A 26,372-nucleotide genomic window follows, 5' to 3' on the forward strand; every position below is an offset into this window, starting at 1 on the left:
AACATGCCTGTATAAGGGCAATGTCATTTAAATACATGAAGTCATTTCTAATCAACTACCCAAAACATAAGGACTATTCAGTTTCTTAGTTCCTAGCAGCTCTCCTCCACGTACAGACAGGCACTACAAAAACAACCAACTCCCTCACAAACATGAATTAAAGAAATCAAGGTCACAAAACTGTTATTTTTCATCAACGCACAGTAAATATGGTATGTTGTCAGACACTGGACAAGGGAAAAACAAGTATAGTATAGCCGCTGCTTTAGGTGAGCGATATCTAGTCTGCACTAAAAAAATCAAGGATAGAGAGATGCGTGAACACATGTGCTTGTTAATGTCATTAAGAAGGTATCCTAATGCATCTATCATCCTATGTTGTCATCCTGTCTAATTTTAGTTCTTGATTTTGTAACCTGAGCAGTTTTGAGGACCATGGGGGGAAAAAAAAAAAAAATGAAAAAGCCAAAGCCTGAGGGCAGAGAGGGCAAATACCTGATGTCAAACACTTCCCTGGAGCACACAGCACGGAGCTCCAGATCCTCCTCCCTCTATTCAGGGCCAATTCAGTTTCAGACCAAATGCCAGAAAGAGGAAGACAGACTGATGCCAGAAACATTTTTCTACAGTGACCAGGGCTTTTAAGTGGCTCATTGATGAAACAGGGTTTCTAGCCGCACCCTTAACAAATATTATGGGATATAAGGGCTGGAATATGCATCCACTTAAATGGCCAACTAAGAAAAGGGACCAATGAAATACTTTTGTCTCTGTTAAAGCTGCAAAAGACACTCAAAAATTTGTGGTTGTTTCTCTTGAATGATGCGTCTATTTACTACACAGTTACCCAGATAAGGTATTTGCTACATTTAAAAAAAAAAAAAAAGGCAAAACAAAAACAACACCAACAAAAACAAACAGAAAGAAAGCAACAACAACAAACCTGCAACCAGCAACTTAATTTTCCCACAGTATCAGGAATAGCTTATCTGAAAATACTTATTTGGGAACCCTAACCCCCTCCGCACAGCAGCGCTAGAAATTAACTACTGTTCAAACATGAAAGCTTGGTTTTGAAGCTTATTTACTGTTACATTTAATAGCTATTCACCTTAATAAGCCACATTTCTTCATCATATGTTCTGTTCACCCATTCCACCAAATAATGTAAAGAAACAGAATTAAGACAATAAAAAACTGGCAAGTACTAATTCAGAACGTGGCAAATACTTGCTTTGGGATATCTGCTATGAAATGCAATCCTTCTCTCCTGCAAGATGAAGGATAAAGTCATACGGCTTTACTGTTTGGCTTTTCCTGTAAGGCTCACCTTAGAAGGAGTGAGAGGAAGTTTTCTAACTGAAAAATAAAATTGTCTGCAATTCTACCTGAAAGAAAAATACTAATTTGACTTTCAACATCAATTACTCTAGAAAATAGCTTCATCTTTCCTTTATTGGTTCCTGGAAGAACAGAAACTTCAAGATTTAATAGTGAAATGTGCACATTCATTTCCAACCTCGTAACTCCTATAAAAATACAGGCTGTTTTCAACAAGCCTGCAACTTTACAGGATCTGCATATTGAATTATTTCTACAAACTTTTTCCTGCATTTCAGAAGAAAAAAAAGAAGTTTTCTTTTATTAAAAGATTAAAATGTTTTAGTAATAAAAAAAAATCCAAAATAAGTTCTACTTATAGGTAAAAAAATAAATAATATTTTAAACACATAAGCAAAGTCCACCTTAGCAATCCATTCCAGCACATGGTAGCAACATGATATCCTATAGAAACCTGCCTGTCCTTAAAACATGTCTTCTAGACTATGCACATGAGACCAAGCTCTCTCATCTTCTCAGCATCTTTCATCTGCAGAGAGAAGACCAACTGAGCATGGATTTACCATAAGCTTTTCTTGACAACAAAGCAGATTCAGAGCGAAAAAATAAACAAACAACTACAATCTACCACTTCAAAGCTCATGGACACATGTAAGTCTTCAAAACTACTCCTACCTTGAGAATTATTGCAGAAAACTATTTCAAAATAGTCACAATTCTATGGTAGGATGCCACCAGCAGAATGCATAATACAGCAAATATCAATGAAAGAAGCCCGTTGTTTCCCCCAATCTTAAATACAGGGAAAGGGGGTAGACCTTTGAGAAGCAGAATCACAGATCCTCATCAAAAAGACGTTACTGACTCTGCAAACGACTTTTCTGCCCCACGCTCATATTATTAGGGGGCTTTTCTTCAGATTGCCCCACAACGCTGACACAGACAGGGGATGACAGGGAGGTTCCCAGGCACACACCTGGACATTCATGCATATGGTACGAAACCTCCTGGGGCACAATATACACCAACTTTGTATAGAGGAATTTGGAGATCAAAAAGCTCAAATTACCTAATAATGGCAGTTCTGTGAACAAGAGAGATAAGAATTATGGCATCTAATTTCCCATCACAGCAGGTACGTAATGAGTAATCATTGTATAAGATGTTTGGAAGAACATTAACTTATTTGCATTTCTTTTAACATGAACTCATCCCATGTGCTTGAAGCCTAACAACCACGAGAGTGCGAAGGTCTTTCTATTACTCAAGTCTAGGGGAAAAGTGAGTCATTTCCACTGTCCCACTTAGTTGGCAGCAGTCATCGTTTAATATGGTTTCACATACCCTATTCAGGATTCAGAGCTTCTCCCACATTCATTAAATAAATCTATTTATATATAAAAGTACAAAGCTGCACAATATTAAACCATTCAATTTGCATTTAAAATTTTTGCTTTATTAGATTTTCATTAAAGCACATAACATCAGATAATGGAAAGATTACTTTGCTTAGAGTCAAACTTGGCATCGCAGTGGCAAGCTGAACTCTGTAAGAAAACGCCAGCGCAGGAACAAGGAGAAAATGCATTTGCACAGTGATGACTAGAGCTTGTTACTTTTGTTGAAATAGCATTGTTTGTTTCAGTAAATATAACAATAAAAAAATCCTATTAAGCCAATATCTAAAACAAATTTATCACACAGATGTACCAAAAGATCAATGTCTAGAGAAACAAACAAATCAATGTATTAAAGTAAGTCACATTTCCACATGACAAAAAGTGTTACAATATTTTAAACAAACACAGTTTAGTTGTATGTTACTTATACCTTTCCAAACTGCAGCATGCCATAAAATTTCAAGTCAAGGATATAATTAAAGAGCTGTATTTTGTCTGGCTCACCATTGGATCAAGCAAGAGCTGGAAAGTGTTACAACAACTTTCACATTCTACTGATTATCAAATTCAGCATTCAAATTCCCTTTTACATGAATCAAGAAGAAAGATTTTGGTACATGCAATGTTTCTACAGGTTCATATCAAAACAAGCAAAGCATCTGAACAGCCTGAAATCAGTCCATAGCACTGTAACACATGTATCCATCTTATAAGAGAAACCTAAATAATTTAGGACCCAGGGGACTTTCAAATTCAGATTAAACTTCTTTTAGCAGCAGGCTCTTTTGCACTACCCAAGGGTATCCAAAAAGCATCTATCATTTCTCTAACATAGGGTAGATGCTACAATTAATCCATACTAATAAAGCTTTGCGAACATTCATCTTCCATAGAAAAGGAAATGGTTATTCACCAGGTTATCAAACACATGCATCCTCATTCACATCTAGCATTGGTTAATTCTGTGTTCATTAGAAATAATGTTTTTTTTCCTTTAGCAAGAAAGCAATTCATCACCTGATAACACAAGAAGGTAACGTCACAAACAGAAAAGTAATGCAATTGTAAAAACAATGTTTTTAAATGCAACTTTTGCCAGCTTACCTTCATATGTTTCTAATATGTGCACAGTGTCGCCTATTTGTAAGGAAAGTTCATCTGGTCCCCTCGCGTCATAGTTGTAGAGAGCTGGACAGAGGAAACACTGCTATTAGCACATGCAAGACAACGTAACTTCCAGGATTTTTGTTTCTCCACATAATTGTTTTCATTACTCATTGTTGCCATTCTCAAGCTTTTTGTAAAGCATTTTGTAAAAAAAAAATCTGTAAGAATTTGGCCAAGTCCTTTAATCCATTAATATTTCCCCTTGTAAAAAAACCTCTAAAAGCCAAAAGTCCATTTTCTAAAGATAGTCCCTCACGCCGTTTATAATGCTTTGCTTCTTCATAACAATACAATTATTTGTTGTACTTGCCTGTCTTCCAGCACTTTGTGTCAATTTTATGCAGTTCTGTAATGAACTGCACTGTCTCCGTCAGCTTAACACACAGAAAACCTACAAAGTGTCTTTAGAAAGCCCAAATTACCACCACTAATATTAAAGAATGATTTCTCAGTCACTTCATTAATTTACTGCATCCATATTATATTTAAAAACAACATGATTTCAGAATTCCTGAGTGCCAGTGGTAACTGCATCAACGCACGGCATTTATGGGAGAGACCAGTCATATCCGCCATTTTACAGTATTATTATCAAGGTATATTTTACTCTTTAGCAAGCCCCAACATAACCTGCACCACCACAACCTGCAAATTCACCAAATGCATTTGTTTTCACAAATATTTCTGAGTGGCTCCAGTCACAAGCAGGGTGAGGAGTGACAATAAAGTGGAAACCATTTCTCTTTCCAGTGCTGAATTCAGAAAAAGAGTCCTACCATCCAGCAGAAGCAGCAACAGGCACAACATTCAAGAGATCTATGAAGGACCCTCATGTTACACACAGCTGGTGTCAATACTGCAGACCTGAACCAAAGCAGGGCAGAAAGGGATGAAGTCAACTGCAAAAAATGAATACTGGAACCAAGCGCTGGAAGCGGCTCCTGCCTCACGGCCACCGACCCGCAGGCTGCCCACGCTCGGACAGACTTCACTCCTGGCCAGGGAGTAACTTTGGAGAGATGAAAAATTGGTTTGCTTTGAAAAAAACAGTAGTCAGGTATATACTACTAGAGATAATTCAAATGGAAAAGACGCATTACCCCACTCACCAGTGAAACGACATCACAACCAATAAACAGGTTGGTTTTTAAAGAACTGGCTGGTAAGGAAGCAGAATTTTTGAGAACTGCCATCTTCAGAAGATAATAAACTACAACCAAAAAAGTAATTCAAAGACCACTCCTCCCTGCCCTTACCAAAAGAAAATCTGGAAACTGCGAGCACTGAGATTAGCAACACCCAGAAATGTATCTGACAAATAATGCTGCAAACTAGGTTGAGTTGGAAAAAAGATATTAATAATATGAAAAATGAAACAGTTATGACTCCTAAAGCTAGATTTATTACATTTCATATGGAGCAAACTCTCTGTAAGAAAAAAAATCTTCCAATACCAAGTAGGGTCCTCGTGACCAAAGGCAGCAACTCCAGTATGTCTCAGGACTGAAGTTCATGAACTATAGTCAAGGTGGACCCACAGAAGTTTCTGCACAGTTCTGCAACTGCAGTTAATCCCTCCTACGAGGTTACCAAGTTTAAAGGCATTTTATACACTATTCTTAACAACTAATGAAATGGCAAAAGTAGTCTTCCTCCTTCCCCGTGAGGCACTATGTACTTCTCGTCTTCACATTTCCAGTACCTAAAGGGCTGTGCTGCTTTGAGCATAGACCTCCTCTTCACAGTGACAGCTTCCAGAATGCAGTGTCAAAGGACAGCTTTTTCAAAATATCCGAGAATCAGAATTTCTTACTATTTGTCATAACTCTTTGGGGAGTGAAAGCATTTTTGGAATGTGATAGTTGCCTCAAATCTTTCTACCACCCCTCAGATAACCACCTGCTTTTCTTTCTACATTATTTTCGAGGGACTGGGTCAGTGTGCAGCACTGGTCAGAAGTGCTCCAGTGGGACTCTCCGATACTATTACTGGAACAGAAAGACCTGGGTAAGTTACGTGTAACTCCTCTTCTCACAGGAAATCTTCACAGATGTTCAGACCAAAAGAGTTCACAGGACATGAACAACACATGCCGTGCTCATTACAGGTCACAGAGCACTTCCAAAAAACCCCTCAAACTTAACACCTACAGCAGAAGGCCAAAAGCCGCAGCTATGAAGGCAATGAGACATCGGACCCAAGAAGCACCCTCACTTACCTGCCCAATTTTCTCCTATTCCCAAATGCTCCTAAGCAGCAGGCTAGTGCCCGTATTACACAGAAGATCAACAACATAAATTACATCCATAAGAAGTGGTAACTGGAGAAAAATACTTTCTTGACCTCAAATCTGGTAATCGGTTTAGCCCCAAGTGCACAAGCAGGAAAAATCCAAGCGGGCATGTGAGAAGGTCTGATCCCACCACGAGGACGGGGCACGGTGCCCAGCACTACCTCCAACCATGGCCATGACTTCATTTTCAACCTCCAGGACTTACTATTTATTCTCCCCAGAATTTATCTAATTCCAACTTGCAATGCTAACAACAATGAATACACGATGGGTTGACTTGATCCTTTTCTCTGCAGTATTCCTCTTGCTTGACAGACTACAGACTTTAGAGTTAAGTAGTAAATAAATATATCTGAGTGCAAAAATGAAAAAAAAATACGAAAAAGCAATTTGGAAGAGAAAACATAGTATACAGTGTAAGATTATAAACAAAAGAGAGGACACTTCAGGGTAAAAAGAATAAAAGTCAAGTGCATCACAGGACTAATATCAACAGTATTTAAATGAAGGCTTTAGAAAGTAATATAATTTTATTGACATCAAAACAAGCCAAGCTAGCTATTCCTGTTTTAATGTTTTTGTTAACTTTTTCATTATTAAAGAGCGATAAACCCTCCCTCCTAGGTATCTGGCGCAGAATATTTCAAAGCCATAATTGCTATTCTGCAGGAGAAGAGCGTTCTGTGAAAAACACATTAACAAAACTTAACATTGCAAACTGCTCCGAGCAGAGGGATGTTAACAATGGTGAATACATGGCATGTGGGACAGTCCGCTCAATAACACTCATCAGAAATGGTTTTGGTTCAGTTTTTGCATATACCAGGAAAGACAAAGTTACGCAGTCAATCCTAACTCCTCTAAACTCGTGCGGTTCGAGTTCAACACTGATTCCACCCTCTGGGTATTTACTTAGATCTCTTTAATGCTCACAGCTGTCACTAGAGTCGAGAGGACCCATGGGCGCTCAACACGTTCAAAAATGAATCCAGCTTGAGTCTTCCACCTTCGGGACCCCAACGAGCAATCTCGTTGCCTCGTACCAGACATCCCAGTCAGTAAAAATTCACATTATGACAGATTAAAAACAGTCCTGTACTCAATTCACACTTCAGCTAAGCATTTCTCAAACATTTAAATGGAATAACACTAAGGATCAAAGGCAGCTATGAATAAAAGACATGAAAATTTATATCCAAGAGTGCTAACTGGTGTCTGTCATAACAAGGAGGGTCACGTAACAAGAGCTTCACTGTAATGACCAATTCCTTCAAGAGAAGATGACAAACAGCCATCAAGTGGTAATTACTGCCCACGACAGCTCCCACTGACCTGAACAGAGTGAGGAGCAATGGCCACGGAGGGAAGATTTATCTTTAAAAAGATATGTGTGAAAAAAGCATCTAAAAAAAAAAATTACATTTCTGGCTTGCAGCAGCATTGACAGATCATGAAGCAAACAACCAAAATAACTATAAAGTGCATTCCACCCCTGTGATTACAAAACAAGGCTTGAACTAGACTGCATACTCCTTTGTAAGCTGGCAGATAACTCTCTCTCTCAGGGCACTTTATGTAGAGTGACATCAAAAGATGTTATGACAGATAAAATGTTTGATTGGAGCAAACAACAAGGCTTTAATTAAAGGAAAAGACAAAATTCAGAGGAATAAAGCATGAAACTGATCTGCTTATATTTTGTCTGATCAACTGTATTCTGAGTCACCATTTAAAATATTTAAAAGCCTGAAGTTTAACTTCCAAATTTTTTAACTGAAATAATTTTGCTTAATTTTGAAAATCCAGTTCTCAGCGTGACAGATTTTCAGCTTGGAGAGCTCTAAGCTAAATGAAGCATTAGGAATATTTACACCAGCTAACGTCAGGCCTCCCCATCATGCTTGAACCAAGAATCAAGGCTCACTGTTTTGGCAAAGGAGTTACGCAGCCTCTTAAGTTAGAAAAACCTTTGCTACAATGCACAAGCAAGATAAGGAGCACAGTTACTCAAGTATGAAAAGATTTATGACTAAGACCTAGCCAGTGCAAGTCAACCTCATGGTTAACAGTAATACAGCATCCCGATGCTCTTCATCCATGCACAGATTAATTTGATTTTTTTTCCTAATAAATTTCAACTGAAGAGGCACAGCTAAGCTTCTCTATTGCAACCAAATACTCTCATTCCTTATCATTTAGAAGAATGCTATTTAAAATGTGTTTTCTCCTTAAGGGATACATCTGTGGTAGAGGTAACTTAAGAGACATTGCAGAAGAGATACCAAAGTCAACGGAGCTCAGGAAAGATGCTGCTTCCCGAGCTGCAAACATGCTGCCTTTCTTCAGAAGGAATACAGGAGTTAGGTCGAGAAGACCCTTGAGAAGATAAAGGGGGCAGTTGCTCTCTTATGTCTCTGGCACAAGATATGCCCCTCCCAGATAGCTGCATCTGACCAATGTTTTCTAGTTATAAGGTTAGCCTGCAGAAGGGAATGACCATAACATTTTCTCAAAGTTGTGGACAAAGAAATAAAGAGCTTTATTTTCCAGTTCTAAGCATCGTTAACTATGACTGATTTAATCTAGAGCTGCGGGAAGCCTATTATATTTGCAAAATCACACCTATAGACCATACTTCCTTGACAACCACATTATGGGTACAATTGCACCAGCTTCCAAACAGACCGTTTCAGGTGCTGTCTTATATCTAACCTGCTTATAAAAACTGAGGTAAACCAAAACTGTTTATGACAGGGAAAGCACCTAGTAATTTTAGGGGACGTGCTGCTGATGCATAAAGAACAGTTGTGGCTCTTGAGATCTCTGTTGAACAAGGCCAGCAGCATACAGATTTAGTATGTCTATTAGTTACTCGTGGTGGTATAGCTGACATGAAGGCTGAGGAGCATCCAGCAAACGTTATCGATGAACTTTGGGTTTCAGCTCCGAGATGTAACAAGCAGAACTAGGATGGCAAAAGAGAAAACATGAAGTCACAGTGACAAAACCATCCTGAAGCCACGTTTCATTCCCATGCTGCAGGACAGAAGGTTTCAGCACCACCAAAGATATGCTTCCTCATCGGCTGTGCTTTCAGCCGAGCAACTCTCTGGGTAAAGGCTCTCCCTGCTCCCTTCCTCCTCCCACCGCAACCACAAAGCACATCTACACAAAAGTACTGAAGTGCCAAAAGCAAAGGATTAGTGTGGGCATAGAAAGAGCAATTTTTTCAACTCTAGGAGTTGATAAAGAAAGGAACAATGAATAGGGCATTACAGTAATTGCACTAAAAACCCATTTACTGCTAAAGAACGCAAAACAAACACCTCTACTGAACTGCACTCATTAATCTGCGCGCATTAGAAAAATGAGGAGTGCAACAGTAGAATTAGAGTAGAGAGAGGTGACGGGGGGGGAGGGGCCAAACAAAAGTAACCTCAATATATAGTGAAAAAGCTTTTCTCCTGACTGCATGAAAGCTGAGATATCTTAGGATACCATAAAAATGTTAGAGTAATATTCCTTGGAATTACTTTGCATTAAAGGCTATATTAATCATTCCACACTCCTAAGAGAAAACAAACTACATTTAACACATTATCAGCTTTATTCTACACTGTCTTTTAAAAAAAAAATCCCAAAATCATACTTATGCTTTTTCCATAAAAGCAGACTGAAACTGCAGAGGTAAAAGCAAAGTCTCTTGCAAATTCTCTAGTGTTAAAAATAAAAGAAACATGGAGGTTTCCCCCCTGTTTTCTCTGAAAGGAAAGTGGTTGCTTTCAGTATTAGGGAGACTCCTTAGTCCTCTGTTACTCACCCAGACAAGTTTCCAATTTTTACAGCTGAGGCTAATGGAGAAAGAAGAATTAAAAAGAAGTGTGTAAGTCAGGAGTTGCACCTAAGGTTTGTTAAAGACTATTATTTCATGCGTGTATTAACCAAGGGTAGGTCTTCCTGCCTTACTGAAGTCACCTTGTGTTTTGTCATTCCTGGTCTCATCAAGCTTGGTTCACAGTTCTCTCAATATTCTTGTTATTCTGTCATCCAAACATTCACAAAAGATGAATTTCCTAAAAGAAGAGTAGCCTGAAGAAACTCTTAGACTTGAACAGTTCCCACCAGGCTAACGAAGAAAATACAGCTTGTGGTTCCTCCCCCCCAGTAACGCACTGGATCTTATTCATTAAATCCACGAACATGGCTTTTATCACAGGTATCCCTCCAGCAGGATCAGACTAAATCCAGCAAGTTTAAGTGGATAGTAAGGATTTATTCTTGTTTTCCCTTATAAGGGGAGACCATTCCTTCCCCCCCTCCTCCTCCACATGAGCAGCAAATTCCTGAAACACACCTTGGTTGATCTGGAAACTGTATTCCCACACAAGCCCAGGAGCGCTGCCTCTCCTCCACGAGCTACACAGGACATCTGGCAAGGGTGAGAGAATCCTGAACCTGGACTCTGGCACGCCTCAAACCGAAATCCCTGCGATGACAGCCTGCCTTCCCTCTTCCACAGCGAGGACAAAACGCTCAAGAGGGAACTAGTAAATGTACACAGGAATAAATTCTGCATTTAGAGGAGAAGCTAAGCACAGGTGCGGCACCGACTGTTCGTTCAGCACAGCTTAGAAAGAGCGAAGGGCCACCCAGGCCTCTATAAACATAACTAGACACATCAGGTTTTGTAACAGATGGCAACACAGGGGAGCAATATGTTTTGCAACACATCTGGTATCTTATCGCTACCCAACATGAATTAATAAGCTGAGGAAACTTCAAAAATCCAGAGCAATCCCCAAACTTCAGTCATGTTGCCTCGCAGAAGTGTAACCACCCCGTTGCTGCATCCTGCAGGCAGAGCTCAAGTAGGACAGAACAAGATGCACACTTGTCCTTTCTGCACTAATTAAAAAACAAATAAAGAGTTCTAGACCTATGCAAGATTTCCAATAACCAAGTTCAGGTTCTTGCTTTTCCTCCTCCCTCCTTTTCAGCCAGATACTTTCTTTTTAGGGAGCTAATGAAGTAAGATGCCAACTCACTCTTTTAACAGCTTTCTCCCTCCTCCCTCTTGCTACTTAATCTGTATTCAGAGTACTTCACCACTAAGTACTGAGGGTATAAAGCTGAAACCAGTGTTAAAAAAAAAAAGATATCATTGACTATAACAGCATTAACAATGTGCCATAATGCATAGCTAACAAGAAGCACAATCAAGAACATCCAAATCGATTTTTAATATTAAAAAGTCCATTAACTGAAACACATTGTATGCAAGAAGGAATCACACCACCCCGAGCTCTTAACACTGGCTTTTGTAGAATAAGCAAGATGCTGATTTAGACAAACAGAAAACATTATCTAGAGGCAGATGTCTTGGCATCTGTCTTCTGGTAACGCAGAATCACAAAGTAAGTGAGTTTTGATGCTCCCTTGAATTTCCTACATTTCACTGGGGGACACTGAGAAGTGATAACTCAGCTCTTGCTATGGTGGGCCTACAAGCAACGTTCTCAAAGAAGGCAAAGACAGTGTCTGAGCACACACTACGCTTACCATCGTGTATCTGAAGAAAGGACTTCTGCGCTTTTAATTAACTGAAATTCAAAACAGCCTCTACCTGAAGTCTTTGCAAAATTTGCAAAACCTTCAATATCGCTACGCATAAAACGCATCAAGGTATCTGCTGGGCATGAGAAGGAAGGAAGGAAAAAAAAGAGTTAAACGCTGGAGGGGAGGAGGAACTAGCTCAGCTTACGGTCAATGCTGGCAGAGGATCAAGTGTGTATGAAATGGTCGTGAGTCAGCGTCAGGCCGTATCATTAGACAGAGGTTCCCCAAGAGATAAGTGACCAAAGCTGGCAGCGCTGCAGCTCACACCCACTCCTGGCTGATGTGCCTCCAGCAGCACGTCCCTGCCCCTTCCCTCCCACCTCGTCCCTCCACCAACAGTTCCGAGGAGTTCAGATTGCTCAGAAACCTCAGTGCTTTTTTCTGCAACGACTCCGTAAATAACTTGGAGCAATCGGGGAAAACCAGCAGTGGCAGAGCAGCGAAGGCAGCAGCGTGTGACCAAGCACGGGAGGGCGAAGCATCAACATCAGCCGCCACCGACTACAGCCTTAGGAGAACGTCCCAAATAGAGCAGTGCAGTTCAAAGCTGTCCTGCCAAACACAGAAGCAGGTGAAAACATCCCCAAATGCAACAAGCTCAATCTTAAAACCAGCTTACGAAAGGGACTATATTAGAGTCACGTGCATAATGCAGGCAAACCCTTAAGTCCTTCCCAATCCACTGCTCCAGGCTAAACCAGCACAAATTATGGTCAAAGTCAGCACAGGCACCAATGCTCAATCACACATTTCCAATCTGATGCTGAAGTAGGGCATATAGCTTCCCAAGTGACTGGGAGCAGCACTTCTTATACAGGCTGGGTAGAAGCCTGGTCGTGGATGACAGACGGGGATGAGCCAGTTCCTCAGGACCTTCATCCTTCACGGGATGAAGCACAACCTTTGTGAAAACACGTTTTTCAGCTTTTCACTGCTGCTACACAAAAGCCAGAAAGAACGGAGACCAGTTATATCTGCATGAGGATTTTAACTAAAAAGATCCACGCTGCACTCATGTTAGCTCCAACTGAAGATGCCTAATGCATCAGTCCCCTGCTTCTTCAAGCTCTTCCCTTGCCATTGCAGGTCTCTATTGCACCGAACATGATTTTGCAAAGATGGTGTTTTTTACTAAGCATTTCTATAGCAGTGAGCTTAATGTCACAGTTATATTTTAATAGTCATTTCAGTGACTATAAAAATCAAGTTCAGCACAATAAAACTGCTATCATACTACTGTGGAAATAGTTAGCAAAAAAATGGCCGCTGCAAGACACTATTCACTGCAATATAGAGCTGAGAACGCAGAGCAAAAAGCCTAAAGCAAGGGGAAAATGGGGTGATGGGAAAAAGTTTACATTTCCTACTGTTCTTCCTCCTCAGCATTTCTATAAGGGAAAACAAAATCAAAATTCCTCCATTGCTTTCTCAGGAAAGCTTATGGAGTGGGGAACAGAGGAGAAGGAGTTTTACGCTTTTTTACACATCAAACCTTACTCAATTTATTTTTACTTGCCATCACTTTGTCTCTTAGTCCTTCAAGCTGTCTCCAACAGCAAGAACTACAGAAAAAGAGCACAGTTTCAGAGTCAAATAATCCCCAAGGAACTTGTTTTGCTTTCTTAGAAGTAACAGTCAGAGAGAAGAATTACCCAAGAGTCGCAGTTTGATCCACCAACACTTTCTCTTTTCCACAACAGCTAGGCTATTGCAGAAATTGGAAATACATTATATTTTTCCTGAAGTTGTATCTTACACCAGAATTAATGGAAAAACGTAACCATGGAAGCGAGTCAAACTGCACTGAATACATTAAAAGATAAGAGCGGCATTTTGCAAAAACAGGGAAAAATTGTTTTTCTCCAAACCAGTAAGAAATCACATGCCTCGTGCCGCTTTCAGAAGAGTGACAGAGTTGGCTCGGCAGCTAGCCTTAACAAAGAGTCACTGTCCAGCTCGCTCCAGGCTGCCGAGTCGGTCTCTCGTCATCAGCTCCCTTCACTAGCAATGGAGTTTCTTTACAGTGCTGTCAGAGGGAGCTCGTATCCGTACAAACTCCTTGTTTCCCACCTAAATGGAATCCTTTGAACCCATACTAATTTTTATGTTCATTCTGGAAGAAATAAGGAGAAGGAAATGTAACTGATATGGTATTACTAGTCTTTAAAGACCCAGCATCATATTTTACTCTCTCCATAAATCAAATATAAAAACTTCTGGGAAGTGGGGAAAACCAGAGTAGAGGAACACCCAAAAGCTCTGCTTACAGACATTGAACTCCAGATCTTTTTGTGCAACAAGAACCTAAATCTATAGTCACACCACTTAACTTCATCACGAGTTAATCTGATCATTCTAAAGCCCTTTCTAGTCTAATTAAAGTTGATCTAGCCCAATAATCCACCACAAACGAATGTGGGAAATTCCCAGATGAGAACTTTCTGCCAGCAGCCGTTGAGTCCTGTCCTACTGACCAATTTGGTTCCCCATTGCTAGCGCACCCCTCAGCCTACTGAAATGCATCAAAGGCAACCCCTGTAACTACCACCCTTATTCCTCTGAGCCTCAAAATCACCCTTGTTAATTCAGAATAGCTCAAGGCCATAACACCTTACTTCCTAAGCATAATCACCTGAAGAGAGTGTTATTTTAAAAACACCACTGATGGTCATGTATACTGACGCTAGTAGGGTGTTCAAGGTGCCACTAACCCAGCAGCAACTTGCTAACCTGTGCTATAAGAAAAAAGCATCTTAACTATTCTTTCTTTTTCACATGTTATCTTCCCAGCATCGTTCCAACTATTCACTGAGAAGAGTAAAGCATTAGCACACAGCACATGCACGCTGGCAGCCCAGGGTAGCACCAGCCAACAGAGAAGGCAAGAGCCAGCTCCTGGCTACAGGAGCAGACCAGTGCTGGTCCTAGCACTGCCCATTGGAAACAATGGCTTAAGGAGAACCACTTCCCTGTAATGACTTCCAAAGCAACACAGAAGATACTAAATCTGCTCAAATGTTTGTATTTGGTAAGCTCCGACCGGCAGCACAAGTTTGTGCTAAACTAGACAGCGTATCTGTCCTCCACAGCCGCTTTCACCTTAAAACATTTGTTTTCCCCACTGTAAAAATACTCCATTAGTCTAATAACCAGTGGTTATTTCTTAATTATTCAACTCATTTCAGCACTTTCAGAGCCTCTACCTCAAAACAAAACCATTAAAAAAACCCAAACTAATGATAGCTAGAGCACTGTACACTCAGTTCAAGTCCCCATGTACAGAAAAACAGCTCATTTTTAGTACATTCTCATCCCATTCCAAAGCCTGCACACTGAGGACAGAGGGGTGTTGGAAAGGGTGGAGCAGGGGACAGTATTTGTATCATTTTCCTGTAGGAATCTAACTTACTCCTCTCAATTAGGAGCCGTCAGTGGTCTGAAAAAAAGCAGTGTAAACTTTAAAAATGTTTCTTGGTCCATTAGTATCCCAAGAGCAAGACTGTGTTGCTGCATGCAAAGGTAACAACAGAAACGCCTGTGATGTGCAGATGCAATAAGAAAGGAAACACAATGGTAGAGCCCAAGGCTTCACTAATGTTCACCAATATTTCACTGTTTACTAAGTTTACTCAGTCATTTCTCAATGCTATCACTATCCTACCCATCTTATCAACAATTGAGCTGGTATTCAATTATTCGATTTACCCTCTGCAAAACTATTTTGAATTTTCTACACTCCTTATGTAAATGTTATGGAAGACACTATTATACAAACATAATACATGAACTCTTAATCTTTGAGTTTATATCTTGGTGTAAGAACAGCTCCCAGATCAGCATGCTGCATTATAGATAGTATCGCGCCTGGACTGTAAAAGCTTACACAATATTTTAGATATTTAAGCCCTAATAGCGTTAAAACATCTTCCAGTGTTCAGCCAAGAACACATTCACCTTTGTGCACTCTAACTGCAGAAACCGGCAACTGTTACATTAAGCCCAAACTGTACTTTCTGTATTTAAAGCACAAATCTGAACCAGTTACATCACTCAGTTATGACAGTTCAGTAAATAAGAGGCCTCTTTTGCAGCAAAAGTTATTGATAAAAATCTGTTACTAAATCATTTCAAGAATGCATTCAACTAGAAAAATCAAACACAAGCTGAACCCACACAAAACTTCTAAAAATGTAAACAGTACCATAACTGAGTAATTCTCTCAAGTCTTTATTAAAATGTGCTTATCTAGCTATATCCAGTCCACTGCTTTATTTTTTAGGAATAAGAATTCCCACGCCACAGAGCTTGAAGTGAGATACTTTAGGCACTCCCCAAAGACTTACTTGCTTCTTGAAAAAGGGGGGTTTTTTTCCCCAAATAAAACCTTGCTAATGGGACGCTCTTTCCATTATGCGGGCAGCATACGCTGATTAAATGAGTAACTCCCCATCGATGTTGCAGGCACGATTGCAAGGTGGTGCTGGTTTAACAAAGGCTTTGCTATAATCACATTAAGACTTGCACTTGTGCTACCTGCATCAACATCCCAGTAGCGTGATTCAGCAGGAGAGACCAGATCAGACCAGAGTCCAAAGTCCAGTTCCCATAATCAGCATTTGAGACACACACAGAGACCTTACGGCAGGCAAGCCTGTATTAGCCAATTCTGTATTCTGTATTAGCACTAAAAAAAATTCCCTCATCTGTCAGCACCTTATCAGCCCTGGATGATCAGCCCAGGACAGTAATGCTTAGCATTAAAGCAATCCAATCTAATGTAACTGCAGATGTCTGTATTATCCAGATAAATATCTAATGCTTTTTTTAATCCTTTCAGACTCTTAGTTACAGTGAAACACTCAAGAACAAACCCAATAAAAGTAAACAAAGCGTAATATAATAAATACCAAAAGAATATTTGGCCTTCCATCAAAAGTCTGGGGTTGCTGTTTCGTCCCGTTTGACTCACGCACTATGGGAACTACTGCCTAAGAAATACTGCTGCGCCACAAAAATATCTGTTCTCATCTCCAGCCACTTAACTTGTGAGCAAGAACTGTTTTCTCATCAGAAGAGCTCAATAACTGAAAACTATGGGAAAGGGATCTTTATCTACTGCTTCAATCCCTCCCAGTGCTTTGTCATATGTCACTAAATTAATTTTAAAAAGGAGTCAGTGCCAGCTGCTGTGTTTGTGAGCAAGTCCCAGTCTTAGAGGAATTCTGAGTTGTTCCTCTGCATACTGCTGCCCATCTCCTGGGAAGTCCACAAGAAAAAGGTTGTCTTCATTATGCCCAACTGTTAGCGAGCAGCAGCAGAAGAGACACAAAAAAAGTGCAGAACAGACTTAATCAAAGTGACACAGAGGTGGAAGACAGATTGTCAACAGCTAGAGGCATTGCTCTGACAGGCTGTCAAGGAAGGAGGCAAAGTTAGATACTGCCAAAGGCATACCTTCTACAGAGTAATGCTGATTTGAAATGGAAGCCCAAATACCTCCAAAGCTAAACTAAAAAAAAAAAAAGCCACAAACCACTTTTTTTTAAACCATCTTACAGAAAACACTATCAGTAGAACCACTGTTTTAGTTACACCACTTAACCTTTACACCAGAAGCTTCAGAGATCAATCCACAGAAGGAAGGAAAAAAAAAAAAAAAAAAACCAACACACAAAACCACCCCCAACCAAAACCACAACAACACAGGACACACCAACCCCAGATGGGGGGGGGGGAAGTCTCTCAAGTCTACTCCACCTAAGATTCTTGCTCAAAGAAGCAACGGGAAGGCTATAGATGATGGAGACACAAACACCTACCAGTCGTGTTAAGAAAAAATAACAGGCAAGAGTCAGTACAACAGCAGGAGGTGGATGAGGCACTGGGCAACATCACCATTACCTCATATCAGAGAGAGCATACTATAGGCTTAAGTATAAGCATTATTTTCTATATATTTGAGCTACGAATGAGCCACAGATGTTCTGATACAAAACAGTGAAAATGTTAACATGCTCCCATGCAACCCCAAAGCAGCAGGAAAAAAATAAAGAAACCAAGAGGACAAGCTTTTCAAACTCAGGCTGTATTGCAAGGCAGAAGCAAGGACGGAGAGAATCACAGCTGACCGTACTACAACAGTCTCCATAGCAGTTAAGGAGGAAATAAGCATGGGGTTGGTCACACCTGCAGCTGGTCCCTTCTTCAGATTCACTGACCAACAGGAGGTCCATGCAAGTCAAACAAAAGCCGACAAACAAACCCTCTTTTAGCTCTTTCCATTACTTAAAAAACAATAATTGAAGTAAAAACTCCACTTCTTGCCATCCTGATGTTAGTTTTTAATCATATGCTTTTATTTTGGGGAGAATAACCTTATATTTAGTCAAGAGCAACTTGAAAGGTTCCCACAGGCCCTTATCTATAACCCTCCTGACCCAAGTGACACACTTAGTCATATCTCTACTTAGGCATTAAAACTGCAGTGCAACCCCTCCTTTAGAGGACAGCATTTATAGGACATTCCAAATCACCACCTTGATAATCTGCAGTCAATTCAGGGTCATGATTTGTTCACTGAAGTCATATGCACAGCAGATTTTTTGAAAGCAAGCGTCCTTTTAAATTGCTCCCAATCTGCATCAAGACTTGGAAAGTCAAATTATCATCAGCTACTTCCATCTGGCTGAACACCGAGATATTTCCTGTTTCAGGGTCCACTACAGGAATACTTTTTACATTACCAGTTGCTTTCACTTCACTTCTGATACGCAGCCTTCGCTACAAATACTATACACACACTATGCTGAAGCAGAAGCAAATCCTCAATAAAAGCACCCAACTACATTCACTGAACCATTCCCTAGGGCCAGCATTTTTTCCTGCAGACCAGCTTAGGAGGACATTAAAGGCTAAAGCATCAGCTGGGAGGCAGGCAAGCAGGTATGCCCCTGGAGACACAGGTAACAGTGGAGCTTTCCATGATCCTGTATCCCAGCCCCCTTCCAACAACTCCCTTTAGTCTTATGCAGGGACCACAGGCACCACCAGTTCCAGGGTTTGCCATCTTATTTCTTCTGGCTTTTTTTTATTTTACTTTTTTTTATTCCACGTATGGAAATTAGGAAAGCCCTCTTCTACTAACACAGCACAGTTGAAGGTCCTTGCACCTTAGGTTTGGGTACGGTCCGGCGTCATTAACTCGGCATCGGTTACTTCCTCCTGGGACCCACAGGCTATTCAGCTACGTTCCCTAAACACATGTTATTTTGTTACATTCAACTTCAAATTGAGTGATGTCAGTACTTCCGTGCTTTGTTCAGAGAAGAAGGCGGCAGGCAGAGCAAACACAAACACCAAAAGGCATCTGGATGCTTGAAGAGGCTCTCAGGCACTTCTCAGTTCGTCTCCTCTCCCAAATCCCGAGCACCCACCCGCACTATCAGCTGTACATTTTTCAAAGCTGCTCAGGAGCTGTGCTTCCAGGAACCTCTGCTGGCCATCGGTTAGGAACTCACCACGTCAAGCCACGAGGTTCCTCCACGAGGAGGACAATTCTCCACGTTGCCACCAGCGATGCCCTCCACACATGGAACTCCTCAGGGACTCCTGCTTTACTACAGGGTGCTCCCGAAACCCCTGCACCTAGCTCAGCTTGGGAGCTGCTTGAGCAGGTTTTCAACCTCGATATTGGTTCATTTGTGTAGCAGAAACACGAAAGTGACACAGCTACTACAATAGTAGAGATGTACAGAACAGAGGGCCTTCAGAAACCAAGTGCCTACAAGCATATATACTGATTATGTACACTTTTACTTCCATCTGTGTTCATAAATTACACAGCAAATCCTGTATCACTTAATTGCTGGTATTTTCTACTGGGTAACAGAAAGACATTTTGCTACTCCAACACCTTTTGGTAAAATCAGCCACCACAAACCTCTGAGAACATGTTATAAAAAGGTTAGCACTAACATAATATAAACAGTACCGTAAATAAAGCAGCAGTGCTAAAAAAATTATTAAAAAAAATTCAAGTATCATGGCCAATAGTTACTTCAGTTATTCATCCGTTTGTTTTGTTATGTATATGGATACATGATTACACATAGTAGTTCTCAATGTAATTATTTCAGTTTAGTTACAAAGCTATATGGAGCGGAAAAATATTTCCAGAGATATTTCATGTTTTGCTGATGAAACTGAAATTCAGCAACTGCTGCTTCTTGTGTTACAAGTCTTTACATCAGAAATCAGATTTAATGCACAAATTACATAAACATGGGAAGATAACTAATACAATATATAAATGTTTTCACAACTACAGCCTGAAAATGTAGATAAAGTTTCAGAATTACAAGAATTATCTCTTTTTGAACATTCTTTTCGTTTAGATAGGGCATGATTTTGATTTTGCCCTCAAGCTAAAGGAGGAAAGTATTCCAGTAACTCATTAAGGAATTCATTAAAGCATTATCGAGAAAATGGCTATTGTCAGAACAGCCTTGGGATCTACCACAGGCCAGAAAACAGAATTAAAAATGTTTTTATGTTTACAAAAAAAAAAAAAGCTAACTTTTCAGTGGTCCATCTCCCTGTCAAAGAAGGCCCACGAAGAAGAACAGCCCATGTATTTCATAGAAACGGTGATTAGCCACCACAGAAGGTTTTGTGAAAGTTTCACAACTGCAGCAGGTAGAAGAGGTAAGACTGACATCTTTAAAAGAGTAAATACTTTAAAACTGGATTAGCACTAGTTCCTCATTTGAGCTTCAATTCATTAATATAAGTCAGCTTTCAGCTCTTTATCTAAAGTTGGACACATCTACAGGTATTTAACAAGATGTATTGATTTCAGTCCTGAAGGACTACTAAAGGATTAGACAAAGCGTATCCTGCATATGCTCTACAGCCAATACTGGACAGACTCCAGAAACAGAAATATTTCAAAGAAAAATTATTGCAACACTTATGCCTGTAGTTGCAAGCTGACAGAAAGGCTTCCTGGAGACATTGGTTTGACTTTTTAAGTTGCATCCAGTTTACTTTCCCCTTCCCCGAAAGCTTTGCCTACACAGAAAGGAAAATGCATTTATAATACAAAGAAAGGTGTGCCAAGTATGGCAAACAGTCTAAAATTAACATCGTATTAGTGCAGCTAAATCAAGTATTTGTCTGTCTGGCAATGACAGACAAAGAGGAAAACTGTAAAACCCACCTAGGTACTACCTGAAATTCAGGTGGAAATTCAGAAATGGTTTTTCCCCTGACTCAATACCAAACCAAAAACCTTAAATCAGGACCTTGTCCTACTGTCACTTCCATACTTACATATGATGTAAAATGTAAATCCTTGTCTTGTGAAAATTCCCCCTCCCCTTTTATTTTCTAGGAACAAGTGTTATTTAACAGCTGAAAAATCCCTAAACTGACTAAAAACTTACTCTGCAGAGTTAAATAAATGCTGTGTATCACGCCCGTAGGCAGCCAGCTGCCTATAGGAAGTCAGTACGCGCTCTATGAGAGAAAAAAAATAAAAAAGTACTTCTGGTAAACCCCTACAGGAATCATTTCTCGGAACAATCCTGGTTTGTAGTGTTGTCACTGACCTGGACGAAAGCAAACAGGAGTCAACACTTGTTCCACTTACCTGGTATTTTTATCCCTCTCCAATCTGTTGCTTGCAACAAACATTTATTGACAGAGAGCAATAGTGACTGCTGAGTAAACTGAGCATACTCAAGCACATGCCCACAGTCAAATTAAGGTCATTCATTTAGGAAGAGGTACACTTCATCTACCAGTCCCTTACCACTGCTTCACGTGATGCCAGGGACAAGGGACTACAGATATGCATCCCCTCAGCAAGCAGGAAATTAAAAGGTATTGTCAGATATCACAAAATAAAACTCTAATCCGGGTGAACAGCAGGGTATGTTGTCTCTAGGAGACTGAATCTGCATGTGCTTTCTCCAAATCGTAATACACTGATAAATACATCAGCAAATACTGCATGGGCATTTTTACTCCATCAGTTTGGGACTTGCCAGAGCGCAGTCTTGCTCTCAGTAACAGCACAAAGGTAACTGTCCTGTCCTGCGAGATGTCTCCAAACCTTACTCACAACACAGCATCACTAAAATTCTTAAGATGCATTCCTAAAATGCATCACTAAGATGCATCTTTTTCAATTTCCTAAAAAAGTTCTCTTCCCTACTTTAAGGCACGAATATGCAAGCACAAGATCATGAACTCTTTTAGTAAACAAGAGTCTTCATGTGCCACCACCACTCATTGCAGCTATGGACTGTAAATCCAGGATTCCACAAAAGCCTTAAATCTGTCCTAAACCAGTGCAGTCCTCCCTCGAGCAGAAGCAGCAAAGTAGTAGTGCTTGGCCATAGGAGCTCCTGTGCTTTCAGTGGCACTGCTCTTCCCAAATTCCTATCCCCCTTTCGAACACCCCTTACAAGAGCAGAACTCAGCTGCAAAACTTGCATATCGTGACCTTTGTATCACCACTCAGTCCACCAACTCGTTATAGCCCACTCCTAGTACTAGATATATATATATATTTCTGCATACCTGGTTTGAAGATACTTCTATATACCTTTTGAAAAGCTATCCCCATCTCAGAGAGGCACTAAAATACCCTAACTTTGAAATGTGGCCAAAGTGCATCCTGTTTCAAAGCATCTAAAATCAGGCTAGTTATTATTTGCCCTGTCATGACACACAACAAAAACTCACCAGTAACAAGCAAAAACACAGGAACTCCCAACCGGTGTGGCTCACAGTAAAATTGGTTTAGTTTGTGGGTTGGTTTTTTTTGTTTGCTTGTTGTTGTCGCTGTTTTTTAGACTAATGCACATGGAGACACACACCCTACACCATAAGGAGTGCATCTGAGCAGCTTGCATGACACTGGCTAAAGACTGAGAACCACAGGTACCATCTCGGGTACTTGCAGCACCCTGTCCACTTAAGGGAAAGCTTGAGCGCACCTACATGTGCCATAGAAGCGCAACAATTGTACATACACAGAAGTACAGACTATTTTTAAAATGCTAGTGTCCTTGACATATACATTATCTTTGACCTAATACATGCCATGAGGAAGCACCTACCCAGGCATCACATGCTGTCGTGAAGTAGTAACACTCAATGCAGCTCCCCATACAGATATCCAGCCCTTTCTTCACCAAGGCTTTGAATTTATGAAGCTGCCCAAAGCCAGGAGCACCTTGCCTGCCCAGCAGAGCCCGCATTGGCTTACCGATCACGGTAAGGGCACAACTATCCATGTTTTCCAGTGACTCATTAGGAGTAGCAGAGGAAAGTAGAGTCAGCATCCTGAAAATTAACAGGATCTCAGGCAACATAAGCCCTCTGGCCAGGAAGTTCTCCTTCTACATCCAACCACGCACAGACACACATGGTACTATTTGTCTGTTTCCCCATGTATTAAAAGAAAAAAAAAAAATCAACAAACAGATTAAACTATCACAGTGGTGGTCTAATTACTCCATAACTGCACATACTTTTGAACACAAAGGCTTTTTAAATATGAGATTTGTAGTAACCATACTAGCACCGGTTTTACCTCCTACTGCAGTTTTAAGCCCAAAGGAAAAGGGTCAAATAAAAGTAGAAGTCAAGAGGATTTGGAAGGTACTAGAGCCACTTTATGTTATCTCAGAAGCACTATTCAGGCTCACAGACTTCCTAAAGCAGCTCATTACATCTCCTCTCCACTGGCATAAGGAAGAACACCAAAATTACAATTTTTGCATCACACAAAGTAGGAAATGCGAGACTGAGCAGCCACGCTCAGCAGCCGCTTGGGACACCAAGGCTATGCGGCAGACATAAGCAGCCTCTGGGGCTCCCCGAAAGCCTCTAATGTCCCTACTGAGGAAGCCGTACACCCACATGGCCATCTCAATGCGAAAACATGCCTCCCCACCAGCTTGGGGCAAGAGATGAAATACAGAGCTAGGCACTGAGATGAAGGAGAAGGATACACAGCATTGGGAGAGGAGAAAAGCTACTTCAATTAAGCTGATGGTTTTCCTGTTTCAGATGGTTCCCCGTATATTATAACTGTATTATCCCATTATATCCACACCCATTCCTCATCCAACCGCCCCACACGCCGAGCCCTAAATTCTCTCAGGAAGCGGAGCTGAGTCACACTCACAACTGCCTGCTGAGATAATGCCTCTGCACTATGCGGCAGCACTCCTCATTTTAAGGCAGTAAGTTTAGTTTACACGTATGCTGGACATCCAGCATCATCTTCGAACCCCACCGTGCAAGGTGGAGTGGGTTGAGCAGGAGGAACGTTTCTTAACACACCTGTAAACTACCACAGTTTCAGTATAGGTATGTCACAATAATTTATTCCTACTGCATCACAGCCAGCAAATCTTCAGGACTTGAGGTGTTAAGAAAGCTTAGCTGTGCACAGGCACACACTAGTCAAGAGGAGGAAAAAAAAAGTGTATATATATTACATATACACTTGCATATTTTATATATACACCTTTATATATATACACACACACACACACAATTCTGAGCTCCCACAACTGCAACATAAGTAATATAATCCATAACAATAGATACCTTCTTGTTATTTCTGCTTTAGTGAAACATACACGCTAAGTATATTACATATACGTGTCACTAAGATGGCAGTTCAATTAACAATCCTATTTGGGCACAGGCAGGTGTTTCTGTTTCACCGTCAGACAATACCAATCCAATGTCAGTCTCTACGACTGGTCATGGCAAATAGTTACGAAGAAAAATATTCATATGTTAGCATGTTCAGCTTAACAGTGCCTTCTCCATTTCTGTTTGGGACTATGTAACTGCTACATCAATTCTTCACAACCTGAAAGTTTCATAAGCAGCAAAAAATAAAACATCACAAGTCTTCCAGTGTACAGAAGCACCTTTTTTTAACAACACAAAGACGTGTAGAACACATGTAACCAAACGGAATATTCATCATCCTCAAGAGGAAACCCAGCAACGTCAAAAAGCAGCTATCCCTCCCAAAACGGCATCTAACAGCATAGCACAGGCCAGTGAGTAGCAACATTCAATTAGCTCTAAATCCGATTTTATCTCCTTGCAACACTACATTGACTTTCAACTCTCACACCCCTGCAGTTCAACAGAGAAATACCCTAATTTTGCTGAGGTTCATCCCTCTCAGCTAAAGAGAGGAGAAAAAAAAACAAAAAACAAAACTAAAAAAAAAAACCAAACCAAACTATCCTAGAAAAACAAACCTATTATAAAACCATGACAAACTCCTCTCCAGAGCAGTGGACACAAACAAAAAACACCAGTTGAGCACACAATCTTGTCCTTTTTGAAACTGTGAAACAATTTTTTTTTTTCTTAAATTACATTTAAGTCTAGTTCTCTTATTGCACATACAATTTCCCACACTGGATATCCAAATATACTTAAAGTATATTTTAAAATACTCGCTTTATTCCACACTTCTTATTCTCTCACCCTTTCAAAATCACCTCCAAGACATCAACTCCTGGAAAGCCAGGTCTGGGCAATTGCCTCCGCCACAATAGCAGAATGAGTTCCTGCAAAAGAGGAACTTGCTTTCGAGTATCACTGATTTCTAACACTAGTATATACTACGTGATGGTTTAGTCATTACTGTCTTCCAGAAATACAGTACCCATCCCACACCGCGAAGCAGGTATTTGGAAAACTTAACGAGCATCTGCCATCTGTAGCATTTCTGCTTTGTTCTATTTGTCCTGCATCCTCAGCGCTGACATTACTCACAGCTCTCACCCAGTGTAACTGGACAGATAGGATTTGCTAGTAATTTAAAAGTCATGCTCTCGTTTTCTAGGGATATACACAGAGAATTTAACATTAATTCCTAAAATTCACTTGGGCTCTACTTAGACCCAGAAACTCCCTTCTTCCTGCTCACGTTGTTTATACAAGGCTTAGCTGTGGCTACATATGAAAACTAAGTTGTTCTTCACAACCAATAGAGTCCAAGAACCGTGGTGGACACTGAACTTAGTATTTCCAAACTGAATAGTCAGATTTATTATTTCCTTCCCCAACACAAATGCTCTCACTCATGCCAATAAAGGTTTCTTCTCCATAACCCCTAAAGACCGCTTTTGATCAAAAACGCAACATCCTCAACATCAAGATGGGCCCTCTCGGCACAACATTGCCCCAAACCACGGGGGTTTGGTTCCGTTTAATTAGAACGGAGATGTTTTAACTACCGGCAGAGAACAATCCCCCCTCTGTTTGAGAGGGACGGAAGAACCAGAGTACGAAATGGATCCCCGCACAGCAGCGCACAGGGGAAACCCCTCATCTGTATGAAAATCCCCCCCCCCGCGAAACCCAAGAGCCTTTTCCCTCGGTAGCCCCCAAATCCTCCCTCTCCCAAGGAGGGGCAGGAGGTGAGGAGGCAGCGGGCATCACCATGGCGCAGGGCAGCGCTTCCCACCGACCCCACGCAGCTCCCACCGAGGATCCAGCACCGC

The 26,372-nt window shown here is 40.7% G+C and overlaps 1 protein-coding gene across 2 annotated transcripts in view; it reads right to left on the bottom strand.

Moving 5' to 3' along the window:
• Positions 1-26,372, bottom strand: part of DOCK1 (dedicator of cytokinesis 1) — a 311,286-nt gene that overhangs the window by 284,816 nt on the left and 98 nt on the right. For both annotated transcript variants that reach the window (XM_010581957.1, XM_010581956.1), the window contains exon 2: positions 3,846-3,929. In XM_010581957.1, the coding sequence (XP_010580259.1) occupies positions 3,846-3,929 (84 nt within the window). The remainder of the gene's footprint in view (positions 1-3,845; positions 3,930-26,372) is intronic.

The sequence above is a fragment of the Haliaeetus leucocephalus genome, unplaced genomic scaffold (assembly GCF_000737465.1).
Source record: "Haliaeetus leucocephalus isolate CR32 unplaced genomic scaffold, Haliaeetus_leucocephalus-4.0 Scaffold830, whole genome shotgun sequence".
NCBI classification, from domain to species: domain Eukaryota; kingdom Metazoa; phylum Chordata; class Aves; order Accipitriformes; family Accipitridae; genus Haliaeetus; species Haliaeetus leucocephalus.